Source organism: Hypanus sabinus, chromosome 8, assembly GCF_030144855.1.
Source record: "Hypanus sabinus isolate sHypSab1 chromosome 8, sHypSab1.hap1, whole genome shotgun sequence".
Classification (NCBI taxonomy): domain Eukaryota; kingdom Metazoa; phylum Chordata; class Chondrichthyes; order Myliobatiformes; family Dasyatidae; genus Hypanus; species Hypanus sabinus.
This window is the reverse complement of record NC_082713.1, coordinates 19,499,973-19,527,316: the sequence shown is the minus strand read 5'-3', so window position 1 is coordinate 19,527,316 and position 27,344 is coordinate 19,499,973. Positions and strand designations below refer to the sequence as shown.

Genomic DNA, 27,344 nt, shown 5'->3' with positions numbered 1-27,344 from the left:
GATGTAAAGTTATGATATTAAAATGTTTAATATAGATTGGTATGTGATAGATACTTTTTGTATTGTACTCTTCATTAGTCAGGTGAAGAAAATATCCTTCACAAACATTTGCACTAGCACAGAGACCCCAGCAACTTCGGAGTAATTTACAACAAATGGTTGATATACAACATCCTGATTGTGATATCCATGATTAACATATACTGTTTAATTAAACATACGGTAAGATTAATCTTTAATTAACTGGAAGTCAGTACAGACCTAGGTAGGTTTAGGGTGGTCATGAAGCACGACAACACAGAAACAGGCCCTTTGGCCCATTAAGTCTGTTCCCAACTGCTCATCGGTCTGGTCCCATCAACCTGCACCTGGACTATGGCCCTCCATGCCTCTCACATCCATGTACATTCTAAATATTGAAATCAAACCTGCATCCACCACCCTGAGTGAGGATGTTCCCCCTCAGGTTCACCTTAAATATTTCATCTTTCACCCTTAACCTATGACCTTCGGTTCTAGTTTCACCCAATCTTTGTGGAGAAAGCCTTCTTGCATTTACTCTATCTATAACCCTCAATCTGTACACCTCTACCATATCTCCCCTAGGGAATCAAGTCCTAACCTATTCAACCTTTCCCTAGAACTCTGTTCAAGTCCTGGCAACATCCTTGTAAATTTTCTGTGCACTCTTAAAATCATACTGATATCTTTCCCGTAGGTACGTGACACATTACTCCAAATTTGGTCTCAGCAACATTTTAAACAACTTCAACATAACATCCCAACTCCTCTACTCGTACTTTAATGCATGAAGGCCAATGTGCCAAAAGCTCTCTGTGACACCAGTGATGAAGATTGATTTTGCCATGCTATTAATATGACCAAAGATAGCATTTGATGTTTAGAATGTACAACAGAATTACTTGCTCATAAACTGATTTCCCCTTAAAATATGCCAGTGATGCCCAGTGGGATGGAACAAAGTCAAAATGGATGAGTGGTTCTGCACTGTGACGCTTAACCAAAGAAAACTTCCCAAGAAGATGCTCATTTGGAAATGAATTTGTTCCCGTGGCCAATAGTGTCTTCAGTTGCGTCAAACAGCAGTTTTGAAGCTACTTTTGTATATATGAAACTGCTTTTGGACCCTGGTGTGGTTGACCCAGGCTTTTCAGAAGTCAAGAATGAGACATAAAACCTGTTTTATGAGAGTTTATTAAGTGCTTAGAGAACAAAGGGATTGGGAAAGCGGAGCCTAGTAGCATGGGAAAGCAACCAAGGCAACATGGTTTAGCCTTCCTATACCAATTTGTTAACAGTAATAAATACCATTCAAATTTTGTAGACACAGGTTAACCAATCAGATAGCCCCTATTCAGAAAAATGTGATACCCAAGAATCTTCCAGAATAATATGGAACACTAGGAGAAACACTGAACAACTGCAGATACATAGGTAATTATATAAAAATACAAACAAGCATAAAGCTAATCTACAAGAAAAATAGCAATTATACAATCTGATCTAGTACTGGTTTATTAAAAAATATACTGAAATATTTTCCATAAATTAATTTATACATTAATTTTGAAAATCATGCAATATATTTAAAAAATCTGCTCATTTCATTGACGGCTCAATCAGAGAAACTTTTGAGGTCGGTTGTTGCTTAGATATTTTGGGTTTGATTCCTGGCCTATGGTCCTGTACCTGAGGACTGACCTTGTGTCTCCATGATAAGGTAAGGAAATGGATATTTGTCATGGAGAGGATAGCTGTAATGCTTCCTTTTAAACGTTCAGGTGACAACGATGTATGGTTCAGCAGGAGTGCTCATTTATTTTGGTGAGGTATGCTAGAAGTCCTGACATTTCATTCTCAAAAAGAGACTGCAAATGTTTAACAGCCTGCTGTCATTCACATCAAGATTCACAAATAGATTATGGGAATCAAAACAAAAGGGAAGCAAAGAGCAACTGGAGACTATTGAACCATCTCTGTGTGTAAATCATAATTTTAAAAGTAAAACCATATACAAATCAGCTTTGGTTTCTTCCAAATATTCACAATTCAAACTAAAATTCCACTTGCTCCATTAATAGAATTTTGCTTTCGATGATGTCTTTTAGCCAGCTTTCTTTGAATCTTGATTGACCTGGTCTTTAAAAACAAAATAATATGCTGCTTAGTTCTCTGCTTTTAAAACCAAAGTGTTTCAGCATAATCCTTGACTTAAAATATCCAATCAATTGAAATATTTCTGAAAGAAACTACATTTTCGCCTGCTGTTACTGTCCTGAATCTGATTAGCAAGAGCAACCACTGCTATTATGAGGAACTCTCTGTGACTAATTTGCAAACCATAAAGCTATTTCCACCCATCCATTGTTGTACAAGTGGTCTCAAATGTACAATCATCATGTTTAATCTCAGATATTACAAGACATCTCAGTTATTTAGGTAGCCCAACTACGTCAATTCCCATTTATTTACTCACCTGTTTTTAAGAAATAAAATTATTTCTTCTAAAGATTTAACAACTTTACCTTAATAGAACTTTACCAAGTATTTGTCAATAAACAGTGAGCACATTAGCTGTCAGTCTCTAATAATTACATCTTAAACTAGAAATTCTATCATTAAACACAACTATCAGATCCCTCCTTCTTCAGCCTATTACCTTTTCCACCTATCACCTTCTAGCTTAGGGGTTCCCAACCTGGGGTCCACAGCATAGGACCCCAGTCCTAATGGAGGGTCTCAGTCTGAAACATTGACCGCCTCAGCAATGAAACAATTTCACTTCTTCAATAAGTAAGGAACTGAAAAATTTGAAGATATCAACAATAATCTTGAATGTTACAATGAAAATGATGACTTGGAGGATGCAATTGTATGACGGCAGTCCATTATCTGCTCTGGGTGTCTCTGCACTAATTTTGCTCATTTACAGTCAATCAAAAGAACACGGCAGTGTGCACTGGATTAATTCCTCAGTTGAAACTATTAGGGACTAATACAAGTTTTACAGTACTGGTTTTCGTTTAAATACATGTTATTCAGTTAAACAGTAGTTTGTCTTTTTTATACCTTTTTAACTATTTCCATGAAACTTTGAGTAATTGGAGCAGCCGCATAATCGCAATGTGCCCAAACAACCAGAATCTGCTGTTTGAAGCAGAGGTTGAAATGTTCCTGATTAGTAAAGGTGTCGAAGGTTACAGAAAGAAGCCAGGAGTATGGTGTTGACAGGGATAATAAATCAACCACGAAGGAATGACAGAGCCGACATGCTGCTCTTACATCTTGTGATCTTATACTGAATTTGTAAATTCTCTAGGTAGGATATAACAATGTTACAATATTAGTTTGGGCGTTTAATTTTGCCTTCAGTCAGAATAGTCTAATTGTGATACCTGAAGTGGCTTGGAAGTCAGCGATCTATTAGTTAATTATCACTGGCGAAGTCACTGATTCCTTTAAAGGAGTGTACCTCTTTATACAATCATCAATGACCCTATTGATTCTGCTAGGTGCAGTATGGAATTATTTCACATTAACAAGGATAAATGGATAATCAAAATCCAACTTTAGTTGATTGTGAATGCAGTAACTGACTTCTAAATCTCTCCTAATGAAAAATAATTTATTACTGCTGAAGCTGTCTCTTTAAAATCCATGGGAATGGTTAATGATTTTCAGGAAAACTATCCATGGTGTTAATCTATACTCCTCTGTATTTAAAAGGGAACTCTAGAGAATAGGTGGATTGGTAATATACAACTAGGTCATGTCTGTACTCAGCCCACAAAGAGAAATTACAGATCCATGCTCTGGTCCATCTAGTCTGTGGCCAATCTGTTACTCGGACCAGTCCCATCATCCCACACCTGGATCTTCGCCCTCCATACCCCTCCCATCCATGTACTTATCCAAATGTCTCTTAAATGCTACAATCAATCCCGCATTCACCAATTCTGCTGGCAGCTGTCACCACCGAGTGAAGGAGTTCCCCCTCAACATTTCATCTTTCACCCTTTTTCGATGACCTCTAGTTCTAGTCTCAAAACACAAATTTATTTGCAACTGCAGAGCTCCAAATTTATGAAAGCCTTGAAATGGAGCTGGTCATTGGTGCCAGATCCTTGGCATCAATATTTGCCTTTGTGAGTGACACTTGTGTAGAAAAAGAGCTCTGGAGAGAGCAGGTCATAAACAGTGCCACCAATAGAATGGATCCCATTCACCTGTGATGCAGCCTGGCCCATGATCCACAGACCTGTGCACACCCAACCCTCCAAAGGCTCATCAGCTTGTTGTCATGTGCACAACACAACTCCATGTACAGCTTATCCTCAAAGTTGCCAACCACTAGACGCTAACCTTGACACCCACGTACGTATTCTGGAAATGAATTAAAAACACACAATTGCTAGAAATTGTGAGTAAGTTACCTGTGCAGAAGTCTGTTTGATTCAAAAAAGTAGTAAACTTCAACTGGAAAAACCTAAAAGCATTGAGATGTTAACATTAGTTAAATAACTGATGGATCCATTTCAACAATACAAAGAAAAATCACTGAATTGTTCACTTTTCTGTGTGTGCTACTACTGCAGTTTAATCCTTCAGTAACACTGTGCTTCAGGAATTCACACCAAGACGGAGAATGATAGGTTACTCAGAGCATTCTCAACAATGCGATATATTGCATTGACTGAAGGTTCCAGAGATAAAGGATTATTTTTCCTTTTTTTTGCAAAGCTGAATTAAAACCCCCAATTCCGATCACATTTAACACTTAGCAATCAGTGTTTCATCACTGAAAACATGACGACATAGAACAGCCATGTCCATGTGTTCACTAGAGGACTACAAATCTCCATTCAAGCTGCAGGCTTCATAGAACAGCACAGGCCCTTCAGCCCACAATGTAATACTGACCTATATAAACATACTGAATGGTCAATCTAACCCTCCTACACAGCCCAAGGGCCTTCATTTTTCTTAAATCCCAGTTCCCACCCAAGAGCATCTTAAATGTCCCTAATGTATCTGCCTCAACCACCAGTCACAACAGTGTGTCCAGGCACCCACCACACTGTAAAAAGCCTACCTCTGATATCTCCACTCACCTTAAATGGATGTCCTCTGGTATTGACCATTGCCGCCCTGGGAATAAGGTGCAGGCTGTCCACTCCCTCAACGCCTCTCACAATCTTATACACCTCTACCAATTTGCCTCTCATCTTCCATCGCTCCAGAGATAAACTCCAGCTTGCTCAGGCTTTCCTCATGAGATACATTCTCTAGTAAATCTAGGCCTTACCAATCATGGGAAATCATATATAAAAATATATATCAAATACCAGATATCAGATCGTAATCAGAAGTGCTGCACACACAGTCCCTCCGGCATTGTCAAAGACCCCTCCCATCCTTCCCCCAATCTCTCTGACCTCCTGCCGTCAGGCAGAAGGTACCACGGCCTAAGAATGAGAGTTGTCAGACTGGGTAACAGCTTCTGCCCAAAGCTGTTAAGACTTCTTGATACCCTGCTGCTCCCCAGCACACATATACAACCTGTCTGAATGTCCAGCCACTACCCCACCCCCCACCCCACAACTGCCCAACATACACACTCTCAACCCGTTCTGGCCACTTTTCATCTTTCTTTGCTGACGCTTCACATACTTGTACAACTGCTTGTTTTATTAGAATAGTGTCAGTACATGATACTGTCTTACATAAACCTTTTTGTCAACCCTTCAGGCCATGCCACAGGGACTTGTGCTCATATTATACTGTGACTCCACGTGCAGGGTCGTAACTGCGTACGTTGTGTGTGACTGTATATATGGTGTTTTGCACCTTGGCCCCAGAGGAACAATGGTTTGTTTCATAGTATACATGCTTGAACAGCAATAAACCTGACCTTGAAAAGTCATCCTGGGACACACTGTAGTCATCTCACTGGCGGTAAGCATAGATCTTCAGCCTTCATCGCCATCGGAAAGGTACATTTCAAGAATTAAAACCATTATAGTTTAATAGTTAAAGCACTGTTCTCAGCTCCGCGCTGGGTCACTGAAGGTTTAAACACTGATACAAGATCGAGACCAGTACCCCAGTTGATTAGACTCTGATCCCAGATCTGCGATGTTTGGACTCTGAACCCTTGCCTGGAGTGGCTCCAAACAGTCTTGACACTGATCCTGTCTCGGTACTGGATTCTCAATGGTTTACTCACTAATCCCAGGTCAATAATGAATCCCTGAGTTTAGGCACTGATCCAGGTCCATGGTGCATTGACAGAATGGACAGCCAGTACTTTCTCCAGGGGGAGTAATGGCAGTGAAATGCTCTGTCAGGGTAGTGGTCAGAGGTGGGTATTTATACAGAGTGGGGGCCGTGTGGAACACTCTGTCAGGGTGGTGGACAGAGGTGGGTGTTTATACAGAGCGGGGGCCGTGTGGAACGCTCTGTCAGGGTGGTGGACAGAGGTGGGTGTTTATACAGAGCGGGGGCCGTGTGGAACGCTCTGTCAGGGTGGTGGTCAGAGGTGGGTGTTTATACAGAGTGGGGGCCGTGTGGAACGCTCTGTCAGGGTGGTGGACAGAGATGGGTATTTATACAGAGTGGGGGCCGTGTGGAACACTCTGTCAGGGTGGTGGACAGAGGTGGGTGTTTATACAGAGTGGGGGCCGTGTGGAACACTCTGTCAGGGTGGTGGACAGAGGTGGGTATTTATACAGAGTGGGGGCCGTGTGGAACACTCTGCCCGGGTGGTGGACAGAGGTGGGTGTTTATACAGAGCGGGGGCCGTGTGGAACACTCTGTCAGGGTGGTGGACAGGTGGGTGTTTATACAGAGCGGGGGCCGTGTGGAACGCTCTGTCAGGGTGGTGGACAGAGGTGGGTGTTTATACAGAGCGGGGGCCGTGTGGAACGCTCTGTCAGGGTGGTGGACAGAGGTGGGTGTTTATACAGAGCGGGGGCCGTGTGGAACGCTCTGTCAGGGTGGTGGACAGGTGGGTGTTTATACAGAGCGGGGGCCGTGTGGAACACTCTGTCAGGGTGGTGGACAGGTGGGTGTTTATCCACAGAGAGCAGGGACTGTGTGGAACACTCTGCCCGGGTGGTGGACAGAGGTGGGTATTTATACAGGGTGGGGGCCGTGTGGAACACTCTGTCAGGGTGGTGGACAGAGGTGGGTATTTATACAGAGTGGGGGCCGTGTGGAACACTCTGTCAGGGTGGTGGACAGAGGTGGGTGTTTATACAGAGCGGGGGCCGTGTGGAATGCTCTGTCAGGGTGGTGGACAGAGGTGGGTGTTTATACAGAGCGGGGGCCGTGTGGAACGCTCTGTCAGGGTGGTGGACAGAGGTGGGTGTATATCCACAGAGAGCAGGGACTGTGTGGAACACTCTGCCCGGGTAGTGGACAGAGGTGGGTATTTATACAGAGTGGGGGCCGTGTGGAACACTCTGTCAGGGTGGTGGACAGAGGTGGGTGTTTATACAGAGCGGGGGCCGTGTGGAACGCTCTGTCAGGGTGGTGGACAGAGGTGGGTGTTTATACAGAGCGGGGGCCGTGTGGAACGCTCTGTCAGGGTGGTGGACAGAGGTGGGTGTTTATACAGAGCGGGGGCCGTGTGGAACGCTCTGTCAGGGTGGTGGACAGAGGTGGGTGTTTATACAGAGTGGGGGCCGTGTGGAACGCTCTGTCAGGGTGGTGGACAGGTGGGTGTTTATACAGAGCGGGGGCCGTGTGGAACGCTCTGTCAGGGTGGTGGACAGAGGTGGGTGTTTATACAGAGCGGGGGCCGTGTGGAACGCTCTGTCAGGGTGGTGGACAGAGGTGGGTGTTTATACAGAGCGGGGGCCGTGTGGAACGCTCTGTCAGGGTGGTGGACAGGTGGGTGTTTATACACAGCGGGGGCCGTGTGGAACACTCTGTCAGGGTGGTGGACAGGTGGGTGTTTATCCACAGAGAGCAGGGACTGTGTGGAACACTCTGCCCGGGTGGTGGACAGAGGTGGGTATTTATACAGAGTGCGGGCCGTGTGGAACACTCTGTCAGGGTGGTGGACAGAGGTGGGTATTTATACAGAGTGGGGGCCGTGTGGAACACTCTGACAGGGTGGTGGACAGAGGTGGGTATTTATACAAAGCGGGGGCCGTGTGGAACGCTCTGTCAGGGTGGTGGACAGAGGTGGGTGTTTATACAGAGCGGGGGCCGTGTGGAACACTCTGTCAGGGTGGTGGACAGAGGTGGGTGTTTATACAGAGCGGGGGCCGTGTGGAACGCTCTGTCAGGGTGGTGGACAGAGGTGGGTGTTTATACAGAGCGGGGGCCGTGTGGAACGCTCTGTCAGGGTGGTGGACAGAGATGGGTATTTATACAGAGTGGGGGCCGTGTGGAACACTCTGTCAGGGTGGTGGACAGAGGTGGGTGTTTATACAGAGCGGGGGCCGTGTGGAACGCTCTGTCAGGGTGGTGGACAGAGGTGGGTGTTTATACAGAGCGGGGGCCGTGTGGAATGCTCTGTCAGGGTGGTGGACAGAGGTGGGTGTTTATACAGAGCGGGGGCCGTGTGGAACGCTCTGTCAGGGTGGTGGACAGAGATGGGTATTTATACAGAGTGGGGGCCGTGTGGAACACTCTGTCAGGGTGGTGGACAGAGGTGGGTGTTTATACAGAGCGGGGGCCGTGTGGAACGCTCTGTCAGGGTGGTGGACAGAGATGGGTGTTTATACAGAGCGGGGGCCGTGTGGAACGCTCTGTCAGGGTGGTGGACAGAGATGGGTATTTATACAAAGCGGGGGCCGTGTGGAACACTCTGTCAGGGTGGTGGACAGAGGTGGGTGTTTATACAGAGCGGGGGCCGTGTGGAACACTCTGTCAGGGTGGTGGACAGAGGTGGGTGTTTATACAGAGCGGGGGCCGTGTGGAACACTCTGTCAGGGTGGTGGACAGAGGTGGGTGTTTATACAGAGTGGGGGCCGTGTGGAACGCTCTGTCAGGGTGGTGGACAGAGGTGGGTGTTTATACAGAATGGGGGCCGTGTGGAACGCTCTGTCAGGGTGGTGGACAGAGGTGGGTGTGTATACAGAGCGGGGGCCGTGTGGAACGCTCTGTCAGGGTGGTGGACAGAGGTGGGTGTTTATACAGAGCGGGGGCCGTGTGGAACGCTCTGTCAGGGTGGTGGACAGAGGTGGGTGTTTATACAGAGCGGGGGCCGTGTGGAACGCTCTGTCAGGGTGGTGGACAGAGGTGGGTGTGTATACAGAGCGGGGGCCGTGTGGAACGCTCTGTCAGGGTGGTGGACAGAGGTGGGTGTTTATACAGAGCGGGGGCCGTGTGGAACGCTCTGTCAGGGTGGTGGACAGAGGTGGGTGTTTATACAGAGCGGGGGCCGTGTGGAACGCTCTGTCAGGGTGGTGGACAGAGGTGGGTGTTTATACAGAGCGGGGGCCGTGTGGAACGCTCTGTCAGGGTGGTGGACAGAGGTGGGTGTGTATACAGAGCGGGGGCCGTGTGGAACGCTCTGTCAGGGTGGTGGACAGAGGTGGGTATTTATACAGAGCGGGGGCCGTGTGGAACACTCTGTCAGGGTGGTGGACAGAGGTGGGTGTTTATACAGAGTGGGGGCCGTGTGGAACACTCTGTCAGGGTGGTGGACAGAGGTGGGTGTTTATACAGAGTGGGGGCCGTGTGGAACACTCTGTCAGGGTGGTGGACAGAGGTGGGTATTTATACAAAGCGGGGGCCGTGTGGAACACTCTGTCAGGGTGGTGGACAGAGGTGGGTGTTTATACAGAGCGGGGGCCGTGTGGAACACTCTGTCAGGGTGGTGGACAGAGGTGGGTGTTTATACAGAGCGGGGGCCGTGTGGAACACTCTGTCAGGGTGGTGGACAGAGGTGGGTGTTTATACAGAGTGGGGGCCGTGTGGAACACTCTGTCAGGGTGGTGGACAGAGGTGGGTGTTTATACAGAACGGGGGCCGTGTGGAACGCTCTGTCAGGGTGGTGGACAGAGGTGGGTGTGTATACAGAGTGGGGGCCGTGTGGAACGCTCTGTCAGGGTGGTGGACAGAGGTGGGTGTTTATACAGAGTGGGGGCCGTGTGGAACGCTCTGTCAGGGTGGTGGACAGAGGTGGGTATTTATACAGAGCGGGGGCCGTGTGGAACGCTCTGTCAGGGTGGTGGACAGAGGTGGGTATTTATACAGAGTGGGGGCCATGTGGAACACTCTGTCAGGGTGGTGGACAGGTGGGTGTTTATACAGAGCGGGGGCCGTGTGGAACACTCTGTCAGGGTGGTGGACAGAGGTGGGTATTTATACAAAGCGGGGGCCGTGTGGAACACTCTGTCAGGGTGGTGGACAGAGGTGGGTGTTTATACAGAGCGGGGGCCGTGTGGAACACTCTGTCAGGGTGGTGGACTGAGGTGGGTGTTTATACAGAGCGGGGGCCGTGTGGAACACTCTGTCAGGGTGGTGGACAGAGATGGGTATTTATACAGAGTGGGGGCCGTGTGGAACACTCTGTCAGGGTGGTGGACAGAGGTGGGTGTTTATACAGAGCGGGGGCCGTGTGGAACGCTCTGTCAGGGTGGTGGACAGAGGTGGGTGTTTATACAGAGCGGGGGCCGTGTGGAACGCTCTGTCAGGGTGGTGGACAGAGGTGGGTGTTTATACAGAGCGGGGGCCGTGTGGAACGCTCTGTCAGGGTGGTGGACAGAGGTGGGTGTGTATACAGAGCGGGGGCCGTGTGGAACGCTCTGTCAGGGTGGTGGACAGAGATGGGTATTTATACAGAGTGGGGGCCGTGTGGAACACTCTGTCAGGGTGGTGGACAGAGGTGGGTGTTTATACAGAGTGGGGGCCGTGTGGAACGCTCTGTCAGGGTGGTGGACAGAGGTGGGTGTTTATACAGAGCGGGGGCCGTGTGGAACACTCTGTCAGGGTGGTGGACAGAGGTGGGTGTTTATACAGAGCGGGGGCCGTGTGGAACACTCTGTCAGGGTGGTGGACAGAGGTGGGTGTTTATACAGAGCGGGGGCCGTGTGGAACACTCTGTCAGGGTGGTGGACAGAGGTGGGTGTTTATACAGAGTGGGGGCCGTGTGGAACACTCTGTCAGGGTGGTGGACAGAGGTGGGTGTTTATACAGAACGGGGGCCGTGTGGAACGCTCTGTCAGGGTGGTGGACAGAGATGGGTATTTATACAGAGTGGGGGCCGTGTGGAACGCTCTGTCAGGGTGGTGGACAGGTGGGTGTTTATACAGAGCGGGGGCCGTGTGGAACACTCTGTCAGGGTGGTGGACAGAGGTGGGTATTTATACAAAGCGGGGGCCATGTGGAACACTCTGTCAGGGTGGTGGACAGAGGTGGGTGTTTATACAGAGCGGGGGCCGTGTGGAACACTCTGTCAGGGTGGTGGACTGAGGTGGGTGTTTATACAGAGCGGGGGCTGTGTGGAACACTCTGTCAGGGTGGTGGACAGAGATGGGTATTTATACAGAGTGGGGGCCGTGTGGAACACTCTGTCAGGGTGGTGGACAGAGGTGGGTGTTTATACAGAGCGGGGGCCGTGTGGAACGCTCTGTCAGGGTGGTGGACAGAGGTGGGTGTTTATACAGAGCGGGGGCCGTGTGGAACGCTCTGTCAGGGTGGTGGACAGAGGTGGGTGTTTATACAGAGCGGGGGCCGTGTGGAACGCTCTGTCAGGGTGGTGGACAGAGGTGGGTGTGTATACAGAGCGGGGGCCGTGTGGAACGCTCTGTCAGGGTGGTGGACAGAGATGGGTATTTATACAGAGTGGGGGCCGTGTGGAACACTCTGTCAGGGTGGTGGACAGAGGTGGGTGTTTATACAGAGTGGGGGCCGTGTGGAACGCTCTGTCAGGGTGGTGGACAGAGGTGGGTGTTTATACAGAGCGGGGGCCGTGTGGAACACTCTGTCAGGGTGGTGGACAGAGGTGGGTGTTTATACAGAGCGGGGGCCGTGTGGAACACTCTGTCAGGGTGGTGGACAGAGGTGGGTGTTTATACAGAGCGGGGGCCGTGTGGAACGCTCTGTCAGGGTGGTGGACAGAGGTGGGTGTTTATACAGAGCGGGGGCCGTGTGGAACGCTCTGTCAGGGTGGTGGACAGAGGTGGGTGTGTATACAGAGCGGGGGCCGTGTGGAACGCTCTGTCAGGGTGGTGGACAGAGGTGGGTGTGTATACAGAGCGGGGGCCGTGTGGAACGCTCTGTCAGGGTGGTGGACAGAGATGGGTATTTATACAGAGTGGGGGCCGTGTGGAACACTCTGTCAGGGTGGTGGACAGAGGTGGGTGTTTATACAGAGTGGGGGCCGTGTGGAACGCTCTGTCAGGGTGGTGGACAGAGGTGGGTGTTTATACAGAGCGGGGGCCGTGTGGAACACTCTGTCAGGGTGGTGGACAGAGGTGGGTGTTTATACAGAGCGGGGGCCGTGTGGAACACTCTGTCAGGGTGGTGGACAGAGGTGGGTGTTTATACAGAGCGGGGGCCGTGTGGAACACTCTGTCAGGGTGGTGGACAGAGGTGGGTGTTTATACAGAGTGGGGGCCGTGTGGAACACTCTGTCAGGGTGGTGGACAGAGGTGGGTGTTTATACAGAACGGGGGCCGTGTGGAACGCTCTGTCAGGGTGGTGGACAGAGATGGGTATTTATACAGAGTGGGGGCCGTGTGGAACGCTCTGTCAGGGTGGTGGACAGGTGGGTGTTTATACAGAGCGGGGGCCGTGTGGAACACTCTGTCAGGGTGGTGGACAGAGGTGGGTATTTATACAAAGCGGGGGCCATGTGGAACACTCTGTCAGGGTGGTGGACAGAGGTGGGTGTTTATACAGAGCGGGGGCCGTGTGGAACACTCTGTCAGGGTGGTGGACTGAGGTGGGTGTTTATACAGAGCGGGGGCTGTGTGGAACACTCTGTCAGGGTGGTGGACAGAGATGGGTATTTATACAGAGTGGGGGCCGTGTGGAACACTCTGTCAGGGTGGTGGACAGAGGTGGGTGTTTATACAGAGCGGGGGCCGTGTGGAACGCTCTGTCAGGGTGGTGGACAGAGGTGGGTGTTTATACAGAGCGGGGGCCGTGTGGAACGCTCTGTCAGGGTGGTGGACAGAGGTGGGTGTTTATACAGAGCGGGGGCCGTGTGGAACGCTCTGTCAGGGTGGTGGACAGAGGTGGGTGTGTATACAGAGCGGGGGCCGTGTGGAACGCTCTGTCAGGGTGGTGGACAGAGATGGGTATTTATACAGAGTGGGGGCCGTGTGGAACGCTCTGTCAGGGTGGTGGACAGAGGTGGGTGTTTATACAGAGCGGGGGCCGTGTGGAACACTCTGTCAGGGTGGTGGACAGAGGTGGGTGTTTATACAGAGCGGGGGCCGTGTGGAACACTCTGTCAGGGTGGTGGACAGAGGTGGGTGTTTATACAGAACGGGGGCCGTGTGGAACGCTCTGTCAGGGTGGTGGACAGAGATGGGTATTTATACAGAGTGGGGGCCGTGTGGAACGCTCTGTCAGGGTGGTGGACAGGTGGGTGTTTATACAGAGCGGGGGCCGTGTGGAACACTCTGTCAGGGTGGTGGACAGAGGTGGGTGTTTATACAGAGCGGGGGCCATGTGGAACACTCTGTCAGGGTGGTGGACAGAGGTGGGTATTTATACAAAGCGGGGGCCATGTGGAACACTCTGTCAGGGTGGTGGACAGAGGTGGGTGTTTATACAGAGCGGGGGCCGTATGGAACACTCTGTCAGGGTGGTGGACAGAGGTTTATACAACAGGGACATGTAAGAGGCTCCTAGATAAGCATGGGGATGTAAGGAAAGTGGAGGGTTGTGGGCTGTGCAGGAGGGAGGGGTTAGATTGTTCATGGAGTAGATTTATTTAGGTCGGCACAATATCTTGGGCCGAAGGCCTGTACTGTTCTATGTTCCATGTTGTCATGTTTTCAGTGCCTTAAGTTCTGTGGCTAAAGGCACCATTCCTAGACCTGTGGTGAATCTACAGATCAACACAACCTACCCACAGTGTTCAACTGGAGTGTACAAACCTTTCTTCTCCCAGCCTGGCCTGGACACCGCTCCACCAGACCGTGCGGCTCTAATGAAGTGCCAACGGAAATAAAGCCCATTCCCCCTCACAATCCCACGATCCATCTTTAACATCTGCCCCAGGCTGCTGAATCCAAACCCTGTTTAAAACCAGAGAACTCATCTATCGTGTGGATGTCCTCTACACTCTTACTCACAGGTGGTTTAACTTTTGAGATTTCAATGATGAAGTAAATGGAGGCTGTTGCTCGTGGTATGGGCTTCCTTCGTGTCGGGATACTCCATCGCACTCGATAATGGTGGTGGATGTGGTACTCTAGTTCCTCTTCCCTCAGGTAGTCCAAACAGTGAAGCCAGCAATCGGAGAACTCCCATGCCTGTCGGAGTACAATATCATTCTTGTTACAGTATGAGTCTGACACATTATTCACTTCCATAGACTCTGCCTGACCCACTGAGCTCCTCCAGCATTTTGTGTGTGTTGGCTTTGGATTTCTTGAAACTGCAAACCTCCTTGTGTTTATGATTAATTTCATGTCATTTATTTACTCAGAGATCCATGACAGGGACAGGTCCTTCTGGCCAATGAGACCACAACGCCCAATTACACCCGTCACCATCCGACCCGCGAATCCATGCGTCTTTGGGATGTGGAGGAAACCCACGCAGTCACGGGGACCGGGTGGGGTGCACCCACGGGTTCTGAAGGAGGTGGCTTTGGAGATTGTGGAGGCATTAGAAATAATCTTTCAGGAATCAGTAGACTCTGGCACGGTTCCGGAGGACTGGAAGGTCACAAATGTAGTTCCGCTGTTTAAAAAAGGAGGGAGGCAGCAAAAAGAAAATTACAGACCTATTAGCCTAACATCGGTAGTTGGAAAGTTATTGGAGTCGATCCTCAAGGACGAGGTTATGAAATACCTCAAGGTGCATGACAAGATAGGCCCAAGCCAGCATGGTTTCATGAAGGGAAGATCCTGCCTCACCAACCTATTGGAATTTTTTGAGTTAATCTCAAATAAGCAAGGGAGAGGCTGTGGATGTTGTGTATTTGGATTTTCAAAAGGCTTTTGATAAGGTGCCGCATAAGAGGCTGCTCAATAAGATGAGGGCCCATGGAATTACAGGAAAGATATTGGAATGGGTGATAGGCAGAAAGCAAAGGGTGGGAATGAAGGGATCCTGTTCTGGTTGGCTGCTGGTTACTAGTGGTGTTCCACAGGGGTCGGTGTTGGGGCCTCTTCTTTTTACACTGTATATCGATGATTTAGATTATGGATTAAGTGGTTTTGTGGCCAAGTTTGCAGATGACACCAAGATAGGTGGAGGAGCAGGAAGTGTTGAGGAAATGGAAAGGTTGCAGAGAGACATGGTCAGTTTAGGAGAGTGGGTAAAGAAATGGCAGATGAGATACAATGTTGAGAAATATTCGGTTGTACATTTTGGAAGAAGAAATAATCGGGCAGATTATTATTTAGATGGGCAGAAAATTCAAAAATCGGAAGTGCAAAGGGACTTGGGGGTCCTGGTGCAGGATACCCTAAACCAGGTTGGATCAGCAGTAAGGAAAGCGGATGCTATGTTGGCATTCATTTCAAGAGGAATAGTGTATAAGAGTAAGGAGGTGTTGGTGAGGCTCTATGGGGCACTGGTGAGACCCCATTTGGAATACAGTGTGCAGTTTTGGGCCCCCTATCTTAGAAGGGATGTACTGATGTTGGAGAGAAGATTTATGAGGATGATTCTCAGAATGCAGGGGCTAACATATGAGGAGTGTTTGTCAGCTCTTGGACTGTATTCATTAGAGTATAGAAGAATGAGAGAGGATCTCATAGAAACATTTCGAATGTTGAAAGGGTTGGACAGAGTAAATGTGGAAGGGCTGTTTCCCCTGGTGGGTGAGTCCAGGACAAGAGGCCACAGTCTTAGAATTAGAGGGTACCCTGATGCACCATCAATAACTCACTCTGAGACGTAAAGGCGAGATATCGGCTTTTGTTGACTGGAAGAAGGAACAAGCAGTGGTTGACCACCATACTACATCCTGGAGACTGAGAGGCCGGGCTCAGGCCTCAATCGCCTTTATACAGGGGTCTGTGGGAGGAGCCACAGGAGCAGTCAGCAGGGGGCGTGTCCAGACAGGTATATGTAGTTCACCACATACCCATTTAAAGCAGAGATGAGGAGAAATTTTTTTAGCCAGAGGGTCGTGGATTTATGGAATTCGTTGCCACATACAGCTATATATGAGATACTGATTGTGGATGATCAGCCATGATCACATTGAATGGCGGTGCAGGCTCAAAGGGCCGAATGGCCTGCTCCTGCATCAATTGTCTATTGTCTATGGAGGCCTGATCATTGAAGATGTTTAAGGAGGCAATTGATAGGTATCTAATTATCCAAGGTATCAAGGGATATGGGGAAAAAGCCGGAGATTGGAACTAGACGGGAGAATAGTTTAGCTCATGGTGGAGTGGCGGAGCAGACTAGATGGGCCGAATGGCCTACTTCTGCTCCTTTGTCTTGTGATCTCTACACTGTGCACTGAGGTAGAAATAGGTAAAACAGTAACCGTGCAGAATAAAGTGTAACAGCTACAAAGAAAATGCAGTGCGGGTAAACAATAAAGTGCAAGATGTGAATGAGGTAGACAGTGACATCAAGAGCCCTACATCACCTTCGGGAGGCATTCAATAGTTACATAACAGGCGGCAGAAGATGGACTTTCAGGCCTTTGAATCTCCTGCCTGATGGAGGAGGGGAGAAGACAGAATGTCCAGGGTAGATGGGGTCTCGGAATTATGCTGGCTGCTTTATCGAGACAGTGAGGAGTATAGGCAGACTCTATAGAGGGAAGGCTGGTCCCAGGGACGTGCTGAGCCTTGTCCACGATTGGCTGCATTCTTGTGGCCGTGTGCAGGGCAACTGATACGCCTCCAGACAGAATGTATCCCATCATGCTCTGATGTGGTCACCCAGCCTCTGACCACATGTGGTGCCTACTCAAGCTTTCATTCACATTGAATTGACTTTATTTCTTACATCCTTCACATCCTGACATGAGGAGCAAAAATCTTCACGTCTCCGTCTAAATGTGCTAAGTGCAATCATAGTAATTTATAATAAATAGAACAGTCAACGTAACATAGAAATACACTCTAATCAGCGTGAGTTAATCAGTCTGATGGCCTGGTGGAAGAAGCTGTCCCGGAGCCTGTTAGTCCTGGCTTTTATGCTGCAGTACTGTTTCCCTGATGATAGCAGCTGGAATAGATTGTGTTTGGGGTGACTCAGGTTCCCAATGATCCTACGGGTCCTTTTTTTCACACCTGTCTTTGTAAATGTACTGAATCGTGGGAAGTTCACAACTACAGAGTCCTGCGATGGAGGGAAGTACAGTTCCCATGCCAGGCAGTGATGCAGCCAGTCAGGATGCTCTCAATTGTGCCCCTGTAGAAAATTCTTAGGATTTGGGGTCCCATACTAAACTTCCTCAACCGTCTGAAGTAAAAGAGGCGCTGTTGTGCCTTTTTCACCACACAGCTGGTGTGTACAGACCACGTGAGGTCCTCGGTGATGTGGATGCCCAGGAACTTATGGCGGTTTACCCTCTCAACCCAAATCAATAGGGCTAGTCCATCTCCAATCCTCCTGTAATACACAACCAGCTCCTTTGTTTTTGTGACATTGAGGGAGAGGTTGTTTTGTTGACACCACTGTGTCAGAGAGATGACTTCATTATTGTTTGAGATTAGGCCGATCAATGTAGTGTCGTCGGCAAAATTCTTATTGATTAGGAGAGATTAGCTTTATTTGTCACGTGTATATTGAAACACTGAAATCAAACCCACATCCACTTCAGCTGACAGCTCATTCCACACTCTGTCCACCTTCTGAGTGAAAACGTCGCTCCTCAGGTTGCCCTTAAACATCTCTCCTTTCACTCTTAACCTATTGTCTAACCTCTAGTTCGAGTCTCACCCAATCTCAGTGAAAAAAAAGCCTGCTTGCATTTACCCTATGAATATCCCTCATAAGTTTGTGTATACATTTATCAAATCGCCCCCATTCTCCTACACTCTAGGGAATAAAGTCCAAACCTATTTAACCTTTCACTATAACTCAGGTCCCCAAGTCCTGGCAACATCATCATAAATGTACCACATTCTGTTTTCTTTTTAATGCCTCTGTAGGAGAAACTGTCTGAACGGTACACAAAACAAAAGCTATTCACTGTCTTTTCAGTACAGGTGACAAGAAGAAACCAGTATGGTACAGAGTGACTGAATCTTATTCAATTCATTTGTCCCATTGTCAATAGCACTAACACTCAATTCCACAGTTCTCTACCGTTAGTCGTCCTGATCAGCTGGGGAGATGATCAGAAACACAAGAGGTTTTGCAGATGCTGTAAACCTTCAGCAACACACACAAAATGCTAGATGAACTCTGCAAGTCAGAGGGAACTAGACAGTCAACGTTTCAGAACAAGTCCTGGGTCTCGCCCGAAATATTTATTCACTACCTGACTTGAATTCCTCCAGCATTTTGTGTGCGTGTGTGTGGGAAAGAACAGATTAAGCTATCTTGGTTTGTTAATGCATGTCTACTGCTGGCAGAATTTCAGATGGTGATGAGAGGGCGTACAGGAGCGAGATAGATCAGTTAGTGGAGTGGTGTCGTGGCAACAACCTTGCACTCAACGTCAGTAAGACCAAAGAAAAAATGTGGACTTTAGAAAGGGTAAGATGAAGGAACACACACCAATCCTCACAGAGCAACCATAAGTGGAAAGACTGAGGAATTTCAAGTCCCTGAGTGTCAGGTCAGTATCTCTGAGGATCTAACCTGGACCCAGCGTATCGGTGCAGCTACGAAGAAGGCACGACAGTGGCTATATTTCATTAGGAGATTTGGCACGTCACAAAAAACACTTGCAAATGTCTTCAGATGTACTGTGGAGAGCATTCTAACTGGCTGCATCGCCGTCTGGCATGAAGCAGAGAGGGGGCTACATCGGATCGAAATAAGCTGCAGAGAGTTGTAAATTTAGTCAACCCATCACGGGCACGAGGCTCCGTAATATCCAGGACATCTTCAGGCAGCGACATCTCAAAAAGGCAGCATCCATCACCTCCAACACCCACATCATGCCCTCTTCTCATTGCTGCCGTCAGGGAGGAGATACAGAAGCCTGAAGATACACACTCAGTGATTCAAAAACAACTTCTTCCCCTCTGCCATCTGATTTCTGAATGAACATTAAACTCTTGAGCATTATCTCACTACTTTTTTTATTTCTATTTTTGCTCGACTAATTTAATATACATACTGTATATACTGTAAATGCAATTCACATTTTTTCATTATGTTTTGCATTGTATTTAACAACATAAACCAGTGATAGTAAACCTGATTCTGATCTTTCAGAGTCTGACCACAGAATGACCAAGCTTGAGATCTATATTAGCGATATTCTGGCAAAGGATGTCGCCGACGAGGGGCGGCTGATAAAAAAAATGGGAAGATAAAACACCAAAGGAAAATGACAACACAAAAGAGAGCCGAAGTCCATTATCAGCATACAATAAACTTACAGAGATATATTCTTCGATTTGCTTTGCCCCAATGGCAACAGTGAAGTCCATGCATGTGACCCATTGGACATTACGGATTTCATAAATGCTTTTTCCTTACAAAAGAGAGGAAGATTGTATAAATGGTCTAAAAAGAACTGCCTGATGACATGAGTGACACAGAATGCTAATATAGGAACATAAGAGTGCTTACATTTGAATGCACACTTTATCAAATTGATCCATACATGTGACCTATTGGACACTGCGAATTTGACAAGCGCTTTTTTTCTTACAAAAGTGAAGAACATTATATAATTGGTACAGTTGGAGACTGTCTATGCCAAATTTCTTCTGCACCAACATGGTTCTGGAAACCCTGTCCAGATGCATACAGTCCATGCTGAATTATTACAGTGGTGTTCAGAGTATGAACGTACCTGCTGGGTTTTAAATAGACTAGGCAACATAATGGGTGGCGGGGTGCAGACGCATCTCTATCAAGTGAGGTGTAAGGTGCTCCTTCCCTCTGCTTGCCTGCAGCTCACCCTGTGGCCAAGGTGTAGCACCTGCTCAGCGTGACCCCCCCCCCCACCAAAAACAGTTGTTGGTCTGCAAAGCACATTCAGATGCAGTGGAGGAACGCTACCCACTGGCTGCAGCAGTACATGCTGAGGGAACAACTGAAGCTTGGTGCAGTTGCTGCAAGGATTCAGAGGGGAAGGACCACAGTGGAGGGTTCTTCTACTCCAGAGGAGGGGCTGGGTGGGGGGGAAGAAAACCCTCAGTTATAGTGGTAGTTAACATGCCACCTCAGAGAACGGTGCTAGTGACGTGTACGAATGCGACAGAACTGTTTGGAAAGTCTTGACTGTGAATGGAAAGAATGAAAAGGCATTCAACAGTTTATTCTAGTAAATGTTCTTTTATTATGAATAAAGTTTATTTTGTTTTTAAAAATCTACATGTCTCCATTTTGTAAACCCATGTTCTGCCAACCGGAATCTTCCCAAAAGCCTTGCAAAGACACCGTCCTTTCCCTGCCTCAATCAGACAAACCTATCCAGAGCCTCATGCAAGTGCTCCCCAAACAACCTCTACATTTCTACTGTACACCTGCTCCCAAGTTCTTGCCGCATGGCATCAGTATTAGCCCTCACCCCAGTTACATACTTCCCCATGCCAGCTTCTTGTATCCTTGTCCAAGGACATGGTAAAGATTGCTGAAACGCAAGACACAAGACCTTGAGTAATAAGACCATAAGATGCAGGAACAGAATTGTGCCATTTGGCCCATCAAGTCTGCTCCACCATTCCATCATGGCTGATTTATTATCCCTCTCAACTCTATTCTCCTGCCTTCTTCCCATAATTTTTGACATCCTGACTATTCAAAAACCTACCAAATTCTGCTTTAATACCCAATGACTTGGCCTCCACAGCCATCCATGGCAATAAATCCCACAGATTCATCACCCTCTGGCTAAAGAAATTACTCCTCATTTCTGTTCTAAAGGGGCGTCTTTATGTTCTGAGGCTGTGCCCTCTGGTCCTAAACTCACTACAGGAAACATCCTCTCCATTCAACAGGTTTCAATGAGATCCCCCTTCATTCTTCTAAACTCCAATGAGTACTGGTCCAGAGTCATAAAAAGCTCCTCATACATTAACCGCCAAAACTGCTCACCATACTCCAAGTATGGTCTGACCAATGACCTGTAAAAGCTCAGCTTTATATTCCAGTCCTCTGGAAATGAATGCTAACATTACATTTGTCTTCCTCACCACTGACTCAACTTGTAATTCAACATTCAAATGCACTCTGATAATCAAACCTTCATGTTATTCCTTAAAACTTAATTGAGGCAATTATCTTTAAAACTAAACGATTGTGCATGTGCCACTTGGGGTGTTTCGAGAGTATGATAAAAAGCTACGTAAATAACGTCACTAAATTATATAAAGCTCGTGTCCATCTCCATCATAACACCAAAAAATATAGGAGAAGAATTGGCCATGTTACATACCCACAGTTTGAACACGGGACAGTGAGATGATGTAATGTTCTTATGAGTGGGATGATGTAATGGTCTTGTGAGTGGGGTGATGTAATGGTCTTGTGAGAGGGATGATGTAATTGTACTTAAACAAAGCCCGCGGACTGTAACGCAGTTCTCATTTTTATTTTTTGCAACGTTGTTGTTGCCGGTTGGAGGTGTGGAGACTCCACCAGTTTTGTTTGTTGGACGTTTATTTTTCCCTTACAGTCCAGTTTCAGAGAGTGAAGGCATTACTGGAGTTATCCGAGTTCAAAGGATTTGATAGAGTTAATGTCGTTCAGCATTTTGGGGAATGATAGACCTTTGTGACTACGTTCAGGAATTATGGCATGCGCATTTGAGTTAAACCCCTGCAAGGTCGGGAAGGTTTGTGCAGTGACCACCCTCCAGTCTAAAGGTCAGTTCCTTTTATTTCCTCGTGATTTCTAAGAACAAGGCATCTGTCGGCTGTGGGATCGGCAGATCATCGTTACTTCGAAGGAATTGTTGTTTCAGGGAATTCTCTCCTTAAAGACTGTATAAATCACATGGACTTTCTAATTTATCACTTTAAGCCTGTGCTTGCATGAGAACTTGTTAAGAATAGTTTCTAAGTTTGAATGTTTGTGCCACCTAACTGTTAACTTCCGGTTAAGTTAGTCGTTTGTTTACTTTTCTAAGTTTTGAACAGAGGTTAATAAATCTCGGGATTTGCTTTAAACCCTGTCTCAGTTTCATATTCATTGCTGCTGCATTTGCAACAGACATTTGGCCCACCAAGTTTGCTCCGCCATTTCAGCGAGGCTGATCCAATTTTCCTCTCAACGCCAATCTCCAGCCTTCTCCCTGTATTTCTTCATGCCCTGACCAATCAAGAATCTATCAACCTCTGCCTTAAACATACATAAAGGCTTGGCCCACAGCTGCCTGTGGCAAGGAGTTCCACAGATTCACCACTCTCCGGCTAAAGAAATTCCTCCTCATCTCCGTTCTGAAAGGACATTCTGAGGCTGTGTCCTGTGGTCTTAGACTCTCCCACCATAGGAAGCACAACCACTCTATCAAGGCCTTTCACCATTCGATTGGTTTTAATGAGGTCACCCCTCACCCTTCTGAATTTTAATGAATACAGGTCCAGAGCCATCAACTGCTCTTCATATGACAAGTCAATCAATCCTGGAATCATTTTCATGAACCTCCTTTGAACCCTCTCCAGTTTCAGCACATCCTTTCTAAGATAAGGGGCCCAAAACTGCTCACAATACTCCAAGTGAGGCCTCACCAGTGCGTTATAAAGCCTCAACATTACATCCTTGCTTTTATATTCTAGTCCTCTTGAAATGAATGCTAACATCACATTTGCCTTCCTCACCACTGACTCAACCTGCAGATTAGACTTTAGGGAATCCTGCACAAGGACTCCCAAATCCCTTTGCGCCTCATGTTTTTGTATTTTCACTCCATTTAGAAAATAGTCAATGTTTTCACTTCTTCTACCAAAGTGCATGACCATAAGCTTCCGGACACTGTATTCCATCTGCCATTTCTTTGCCCACTCTCCTAAACTCTCTAAGTCCTTCTGTAGTCTCTCTACTTCTTCAAAACTATCGGCCCCTCCACTTACCTTCACATCGTTCATAAACTTTGCAACAAAGCCATAAATTCTATCATCCAAACCAATAACCTAAAAAGAATCGGTCCCAACATAGATCCTTGTGGAACACCACTAGGCACCGGCAGCCAGCCAGAAAGGGCTCCCTTTATTTCCACTCGTTACCTCTTGCCAATCGGCCACTGCTTTATCCATGCTAGAATCATTTCTGTAATATTATGGGCTCGTAGCTTGTTAAACAGCCTCATGTGTGGCACTTTGTCAAAAGCCTTCTGAAAATCCAAGCACACAACATCAACCGATTTTTCCTCATCTAACCTGTTTGTTATTTCTTCAAAGAATTCCAACAGATTTGTCAGGCAAGATTTTCCCTTCAGGAAACCATGCTGACTACAGCCTATTTTATCACATACCTCCAAGTACTTGAGACCTCATCCTTAATAATCAACTCCAACATCTTCCCAACCACTGAGGTCAGACTAACTGGCCCATCGTTTCCCTTACTGAAGAGTGGAGAGGCGTTTGCAATTTTCCAGTCTTCTGGAACCATTCCAGAATCTAGTGATTCTTGAAAGATTACAAATGCCTCCATTATCTCTTCAACCACCTCTTTCAGAACCCTGGGATGTACACCATCTGGTCTATCTACCTTCAGACCTTTCAAGTTTCCCTAGAACCTTCTCTCTAGTTATGGTAACTTCACACACTTCATGCCCCCTGACACCTGGAACTTCCACCATACTGCTAGTGTCTTCTACAGTGAAGACTGATGCAAGATACTGATTTAGTTCATCCATCATTTTATTGTCCTCCATTACTACCTCTCCATCAATTTCCAGCAGTCCAATATTCACTCCCACCTCTCTTTTACACTTGGAAGAAGTGTTTGGTATCGCCTTTAATATTATTGGCTAGCTTACTTTACCTTCTTAATGACTGTTCTAGTTGCCTTCTGTTGGTTTTTAAAAGCTTCCCAATCCTCTAACTTCCCTTGAATCTTAGTTTTTATTATATGTCCTCTTTTTGACTTTTATGTTGGCTTTGACATTTTTTGTCAGCCACAGTTGTCTCATCTTTCCTTCAGAACACTTCTTCCTCTTTGGAATGTATATATCCTGTGCCTTTCGAATTGCTTCCAGAAATTCCAGCAATTGCTGCTATGCCATCATCCCTGCCAGTGTTCTTTTCCAATCAATTCTGGCCAGCTCCTCTCTCATGCCTCTGTAATTCCCTTTACTCCACTGTAATACTGCTATATCTGACCTTAGCTTCTCCCCAAATTTCAGGGTGAATTTGATTGTATTATAATCACTTTCCCCTAAAAGTTCCTTTACCTAAGCTCTCTAATCAATTCTGGTTCATTGCACAACACCCAATCCAGAATAGCTGAACCCATGATAGGCTCAACCACGAACTGCTCTAAAAAGCCATCTCATGGTCACTCTAGAAATTCTCCCTCAGTAATACAGCACCAATCTGATTTCCCAATCTATCCGCATATTGAAATCCCCAATGTCTATTGTAATATTGCCCTTTTGACATGCATTTTCTATTTCCCGTTGCAATTTGTAGGCCACATTCTTACTTCTGTTTGGGAGTTTGTATACAACTCCATAGGGTCTTTTTAACCTTGCAGTTCCTTAGTTCTATTCATGAGGATTCAACCCCTTCCAACCTTATGTCAACTCTTTCTAATGATCTGATTTTATTTTTTAACCAACAGAGCAACATCACCCCTTCTACCTGAGACTATAAGATACTGGAGCAGAATTAGGCCATTCAGCCCATCGAGTCTGCTCCAGAATTCCGTGATGGCTGATCCCAGATCCCACTCAACCCCGTACACCTGTCTTCTCCCCATATCCTTTGATGCCCTGACTGATCAGAACGATCAACTTCCCCCTTAAATATACCCACAGACTTGGCCTCCACCGCGGTCTGTGGCAGAGCATTCCACAGATTCACTGCTCTCTGGCTAAAATAAAAAAATCCTCCTTATCTCTGTTCTAAATCCCTTAATTTTGAGATTGTGCCCTCTAGTTCTGGATACTCCCCACCATAGGAAACCTCTTCTCCACATCCACCCTATTTAGTCTTTTCAATACTTGGTAGGTTTCAGTGAGATTCCCCTGCATTCTACAGTGTGTATCCTTGGACATCAACATGGGCACTAATGTGCCAGCATTGAGGATCCCTTCAAAAGGTGATGCCTCAGAAAGGTGGCAGCCATCATTAAGAACTCCCATTACCCAGAACATGCCCCCTTCTTGTTGCTACCATCAAGGAGGAGGTACAGGAGCCTGAAGACACACATTGAACATTTCAGGAACAGCTTCTTCTCCTCCGCCATCAGATTTCTGAATGGATATTGAACCCATGAAAAGTACCTCACTACTTTTTCCTTTGTTTTTTCGCTCTCCTTTGGCACCATGTATTTCTCCCTATACTTTGTTTTTATTGTGTACTATACTGCGCTGCTGCTGATAAAGAAGAAACCTCCATGGCATACAGTACTGCGCAAAAGTCTGAGAATCGTAAACATAAATACTCTGCAGATGCTGGGGTCAAAGCAACACACACAACTCCCCCCCTCACCTTCTTTATAGAGCCCCTGCCCCCTCCCCCTTCAGCCCTGACGAAGGGTCTCGGCCCGAAACGTTGACCGCTCGTTTCCACAGATGCTGCCCGACCTGCTGAGTTCCTCCAGCGTGTTGTGCGGGATGTCTGCACAGCACTGTATCTGTCAATGTGGAGTGGAGAGTGAGTTTGTAAATCTGGCGGGAGGAAAGGATGTTGGGAATGGCGAGGGTGGAGTGCCACGGGAGGGGTGTGGGATAGGTGGCAGAGAAGGAGTGTCAGGGGTGGGGGGGCGTAGCACGGGGTACAGACCCATACAGTTCTGAGACAGCAGGCAAGGCCATTTGATTTTACACAAATGGTTTATTGATCATTACAGAATATCTCTTCGGTGCTTCCCACTCCCTCCCACTTTCCCCAACCATGATTCCACTCTCCGTGCCCCCTTCCCTCTCTGTCCACAATAGAGACCCATATCAGAATAAGATCTATAATTGCTCAGAAGCGTCATTAATTTTTTTTTTGCGGCAGCAGTACAGTGCAATACATAAAATTACTGCAGTACTGTGCAAAGGTCTTACACGTCTTATATGTGCCTACGACTTTTGCATAGTACTATAGGCCAGTGACGATAAACTTGATTCTGATCCTGAACGTGTGTTTTCCTTACCCTCTATTATCATTTGTTGTTCAAGATAACTTTTGGCCTTTTCCAGTACCTCTATTACGATAGCTTCTGCCTGCGTCTGCAGCATTGCGTTAAAAAGCTTCTCGTCCATGGTGCCCTGCTGGGATAAAAACCTTTTGCACGATTACATTTAACCAAACGAGAGTTTATGGGTGAATTCGTTTTGCTGTTTTTATGCTCCAGACCCACCTCTTAAATTAGGTTTTAAAATTTTAAAAAAAAAGTTATGGCCGTGGTCCAACAGCACTACGTTGCATCTGCCGCTATTACTGAGTGGTACAGCCCGTTCACCGATAATTCCATGTGAGCAACCTATCCCGATTACGCAAAGTAACAACGGTAACCAAGGCGACGCCAATTTCCACCAATAGAATGTCTCCAAAGTGCAAACGTTGGGATCACAGTGACAACAAATTGGATGATGTTTAATAAACTAAGTTCTGCTAAAAGATCTTAGCCCAGAAATTTAATCCCGTTGCATATATATATATATATATTCAATTCAGCTAAATAATATTCTAACACTAACTTGAAAGGGTTCGATTAATGCATTATATTACCGTTTCACGAAGACCTTCCGCTGGCGGTCCGGATATGTTGCTGTTACTGGTGGTACAGTCCGTTCACCGACAATTCCATTGAGCAGCGTATCCCGGTTACGCAAAGTAACAACGGTAACCAGGGCGACGCCAATGTCCACCAATAGGGTGTCTTCCACCTGTAACGACATTGAATGAGAACCATTGAAATTTCCGACA

At 47.1% G+C, this 27,344-nt stretch overlaps 1 protein-coding gene across 4 annotated transcripts; it reads right to left on the bottom strand.

The window, feature by feature from the left end:
• Positions 1 to 119: 119 nt before the first annotated feature.
• akap14 (A-kinase anchoring protein 14) lies at positions 120 to 27,230 on the bottom strand. Of its 4 annotated transcripts, none has more exons than XM_059976779.1 (6): positions 27,147 to 27,230; positions 26,569 to 26,686; positions 19,692 to 19,786; positions 14,289 to 14,468; positions 4,455 to 4,507; positions 120 to 2,160 (listed from the first exon to the last, which is right to left on the bottom strand). In XM_059976779.1, the coding sequence occupies exons 2-6, from the start codon at positions 26,675 to 26,677 to the stop codon at positions 2,076 to 2,078; spliced, it is 522 nt and encodes a 173-aa protein (XP_059832762.1). In that variant the 5' UTR covers positions 26,678 to 26,686; positions 27,147 to 27,230; the 3' UTR covers positions 120 to 2,075. The 4 variants fall into 4 exon arrangements, with proteins under 4 accessions (XP_059832762.1, XP_059832761.1, XP_059832764.1 ...); XM_059976778.1 differs by having other exon boundaries at positions 26,569 to 26,683; positions 27,147 to 27,225; XM_059976781.1 differs by lacking the exon at positions 27,147 to 27,230 and adding an exon at positions 26,776 to 27,051.
• Positions 27,231 to 27,344: the final 114 nt, after the last annotated feature.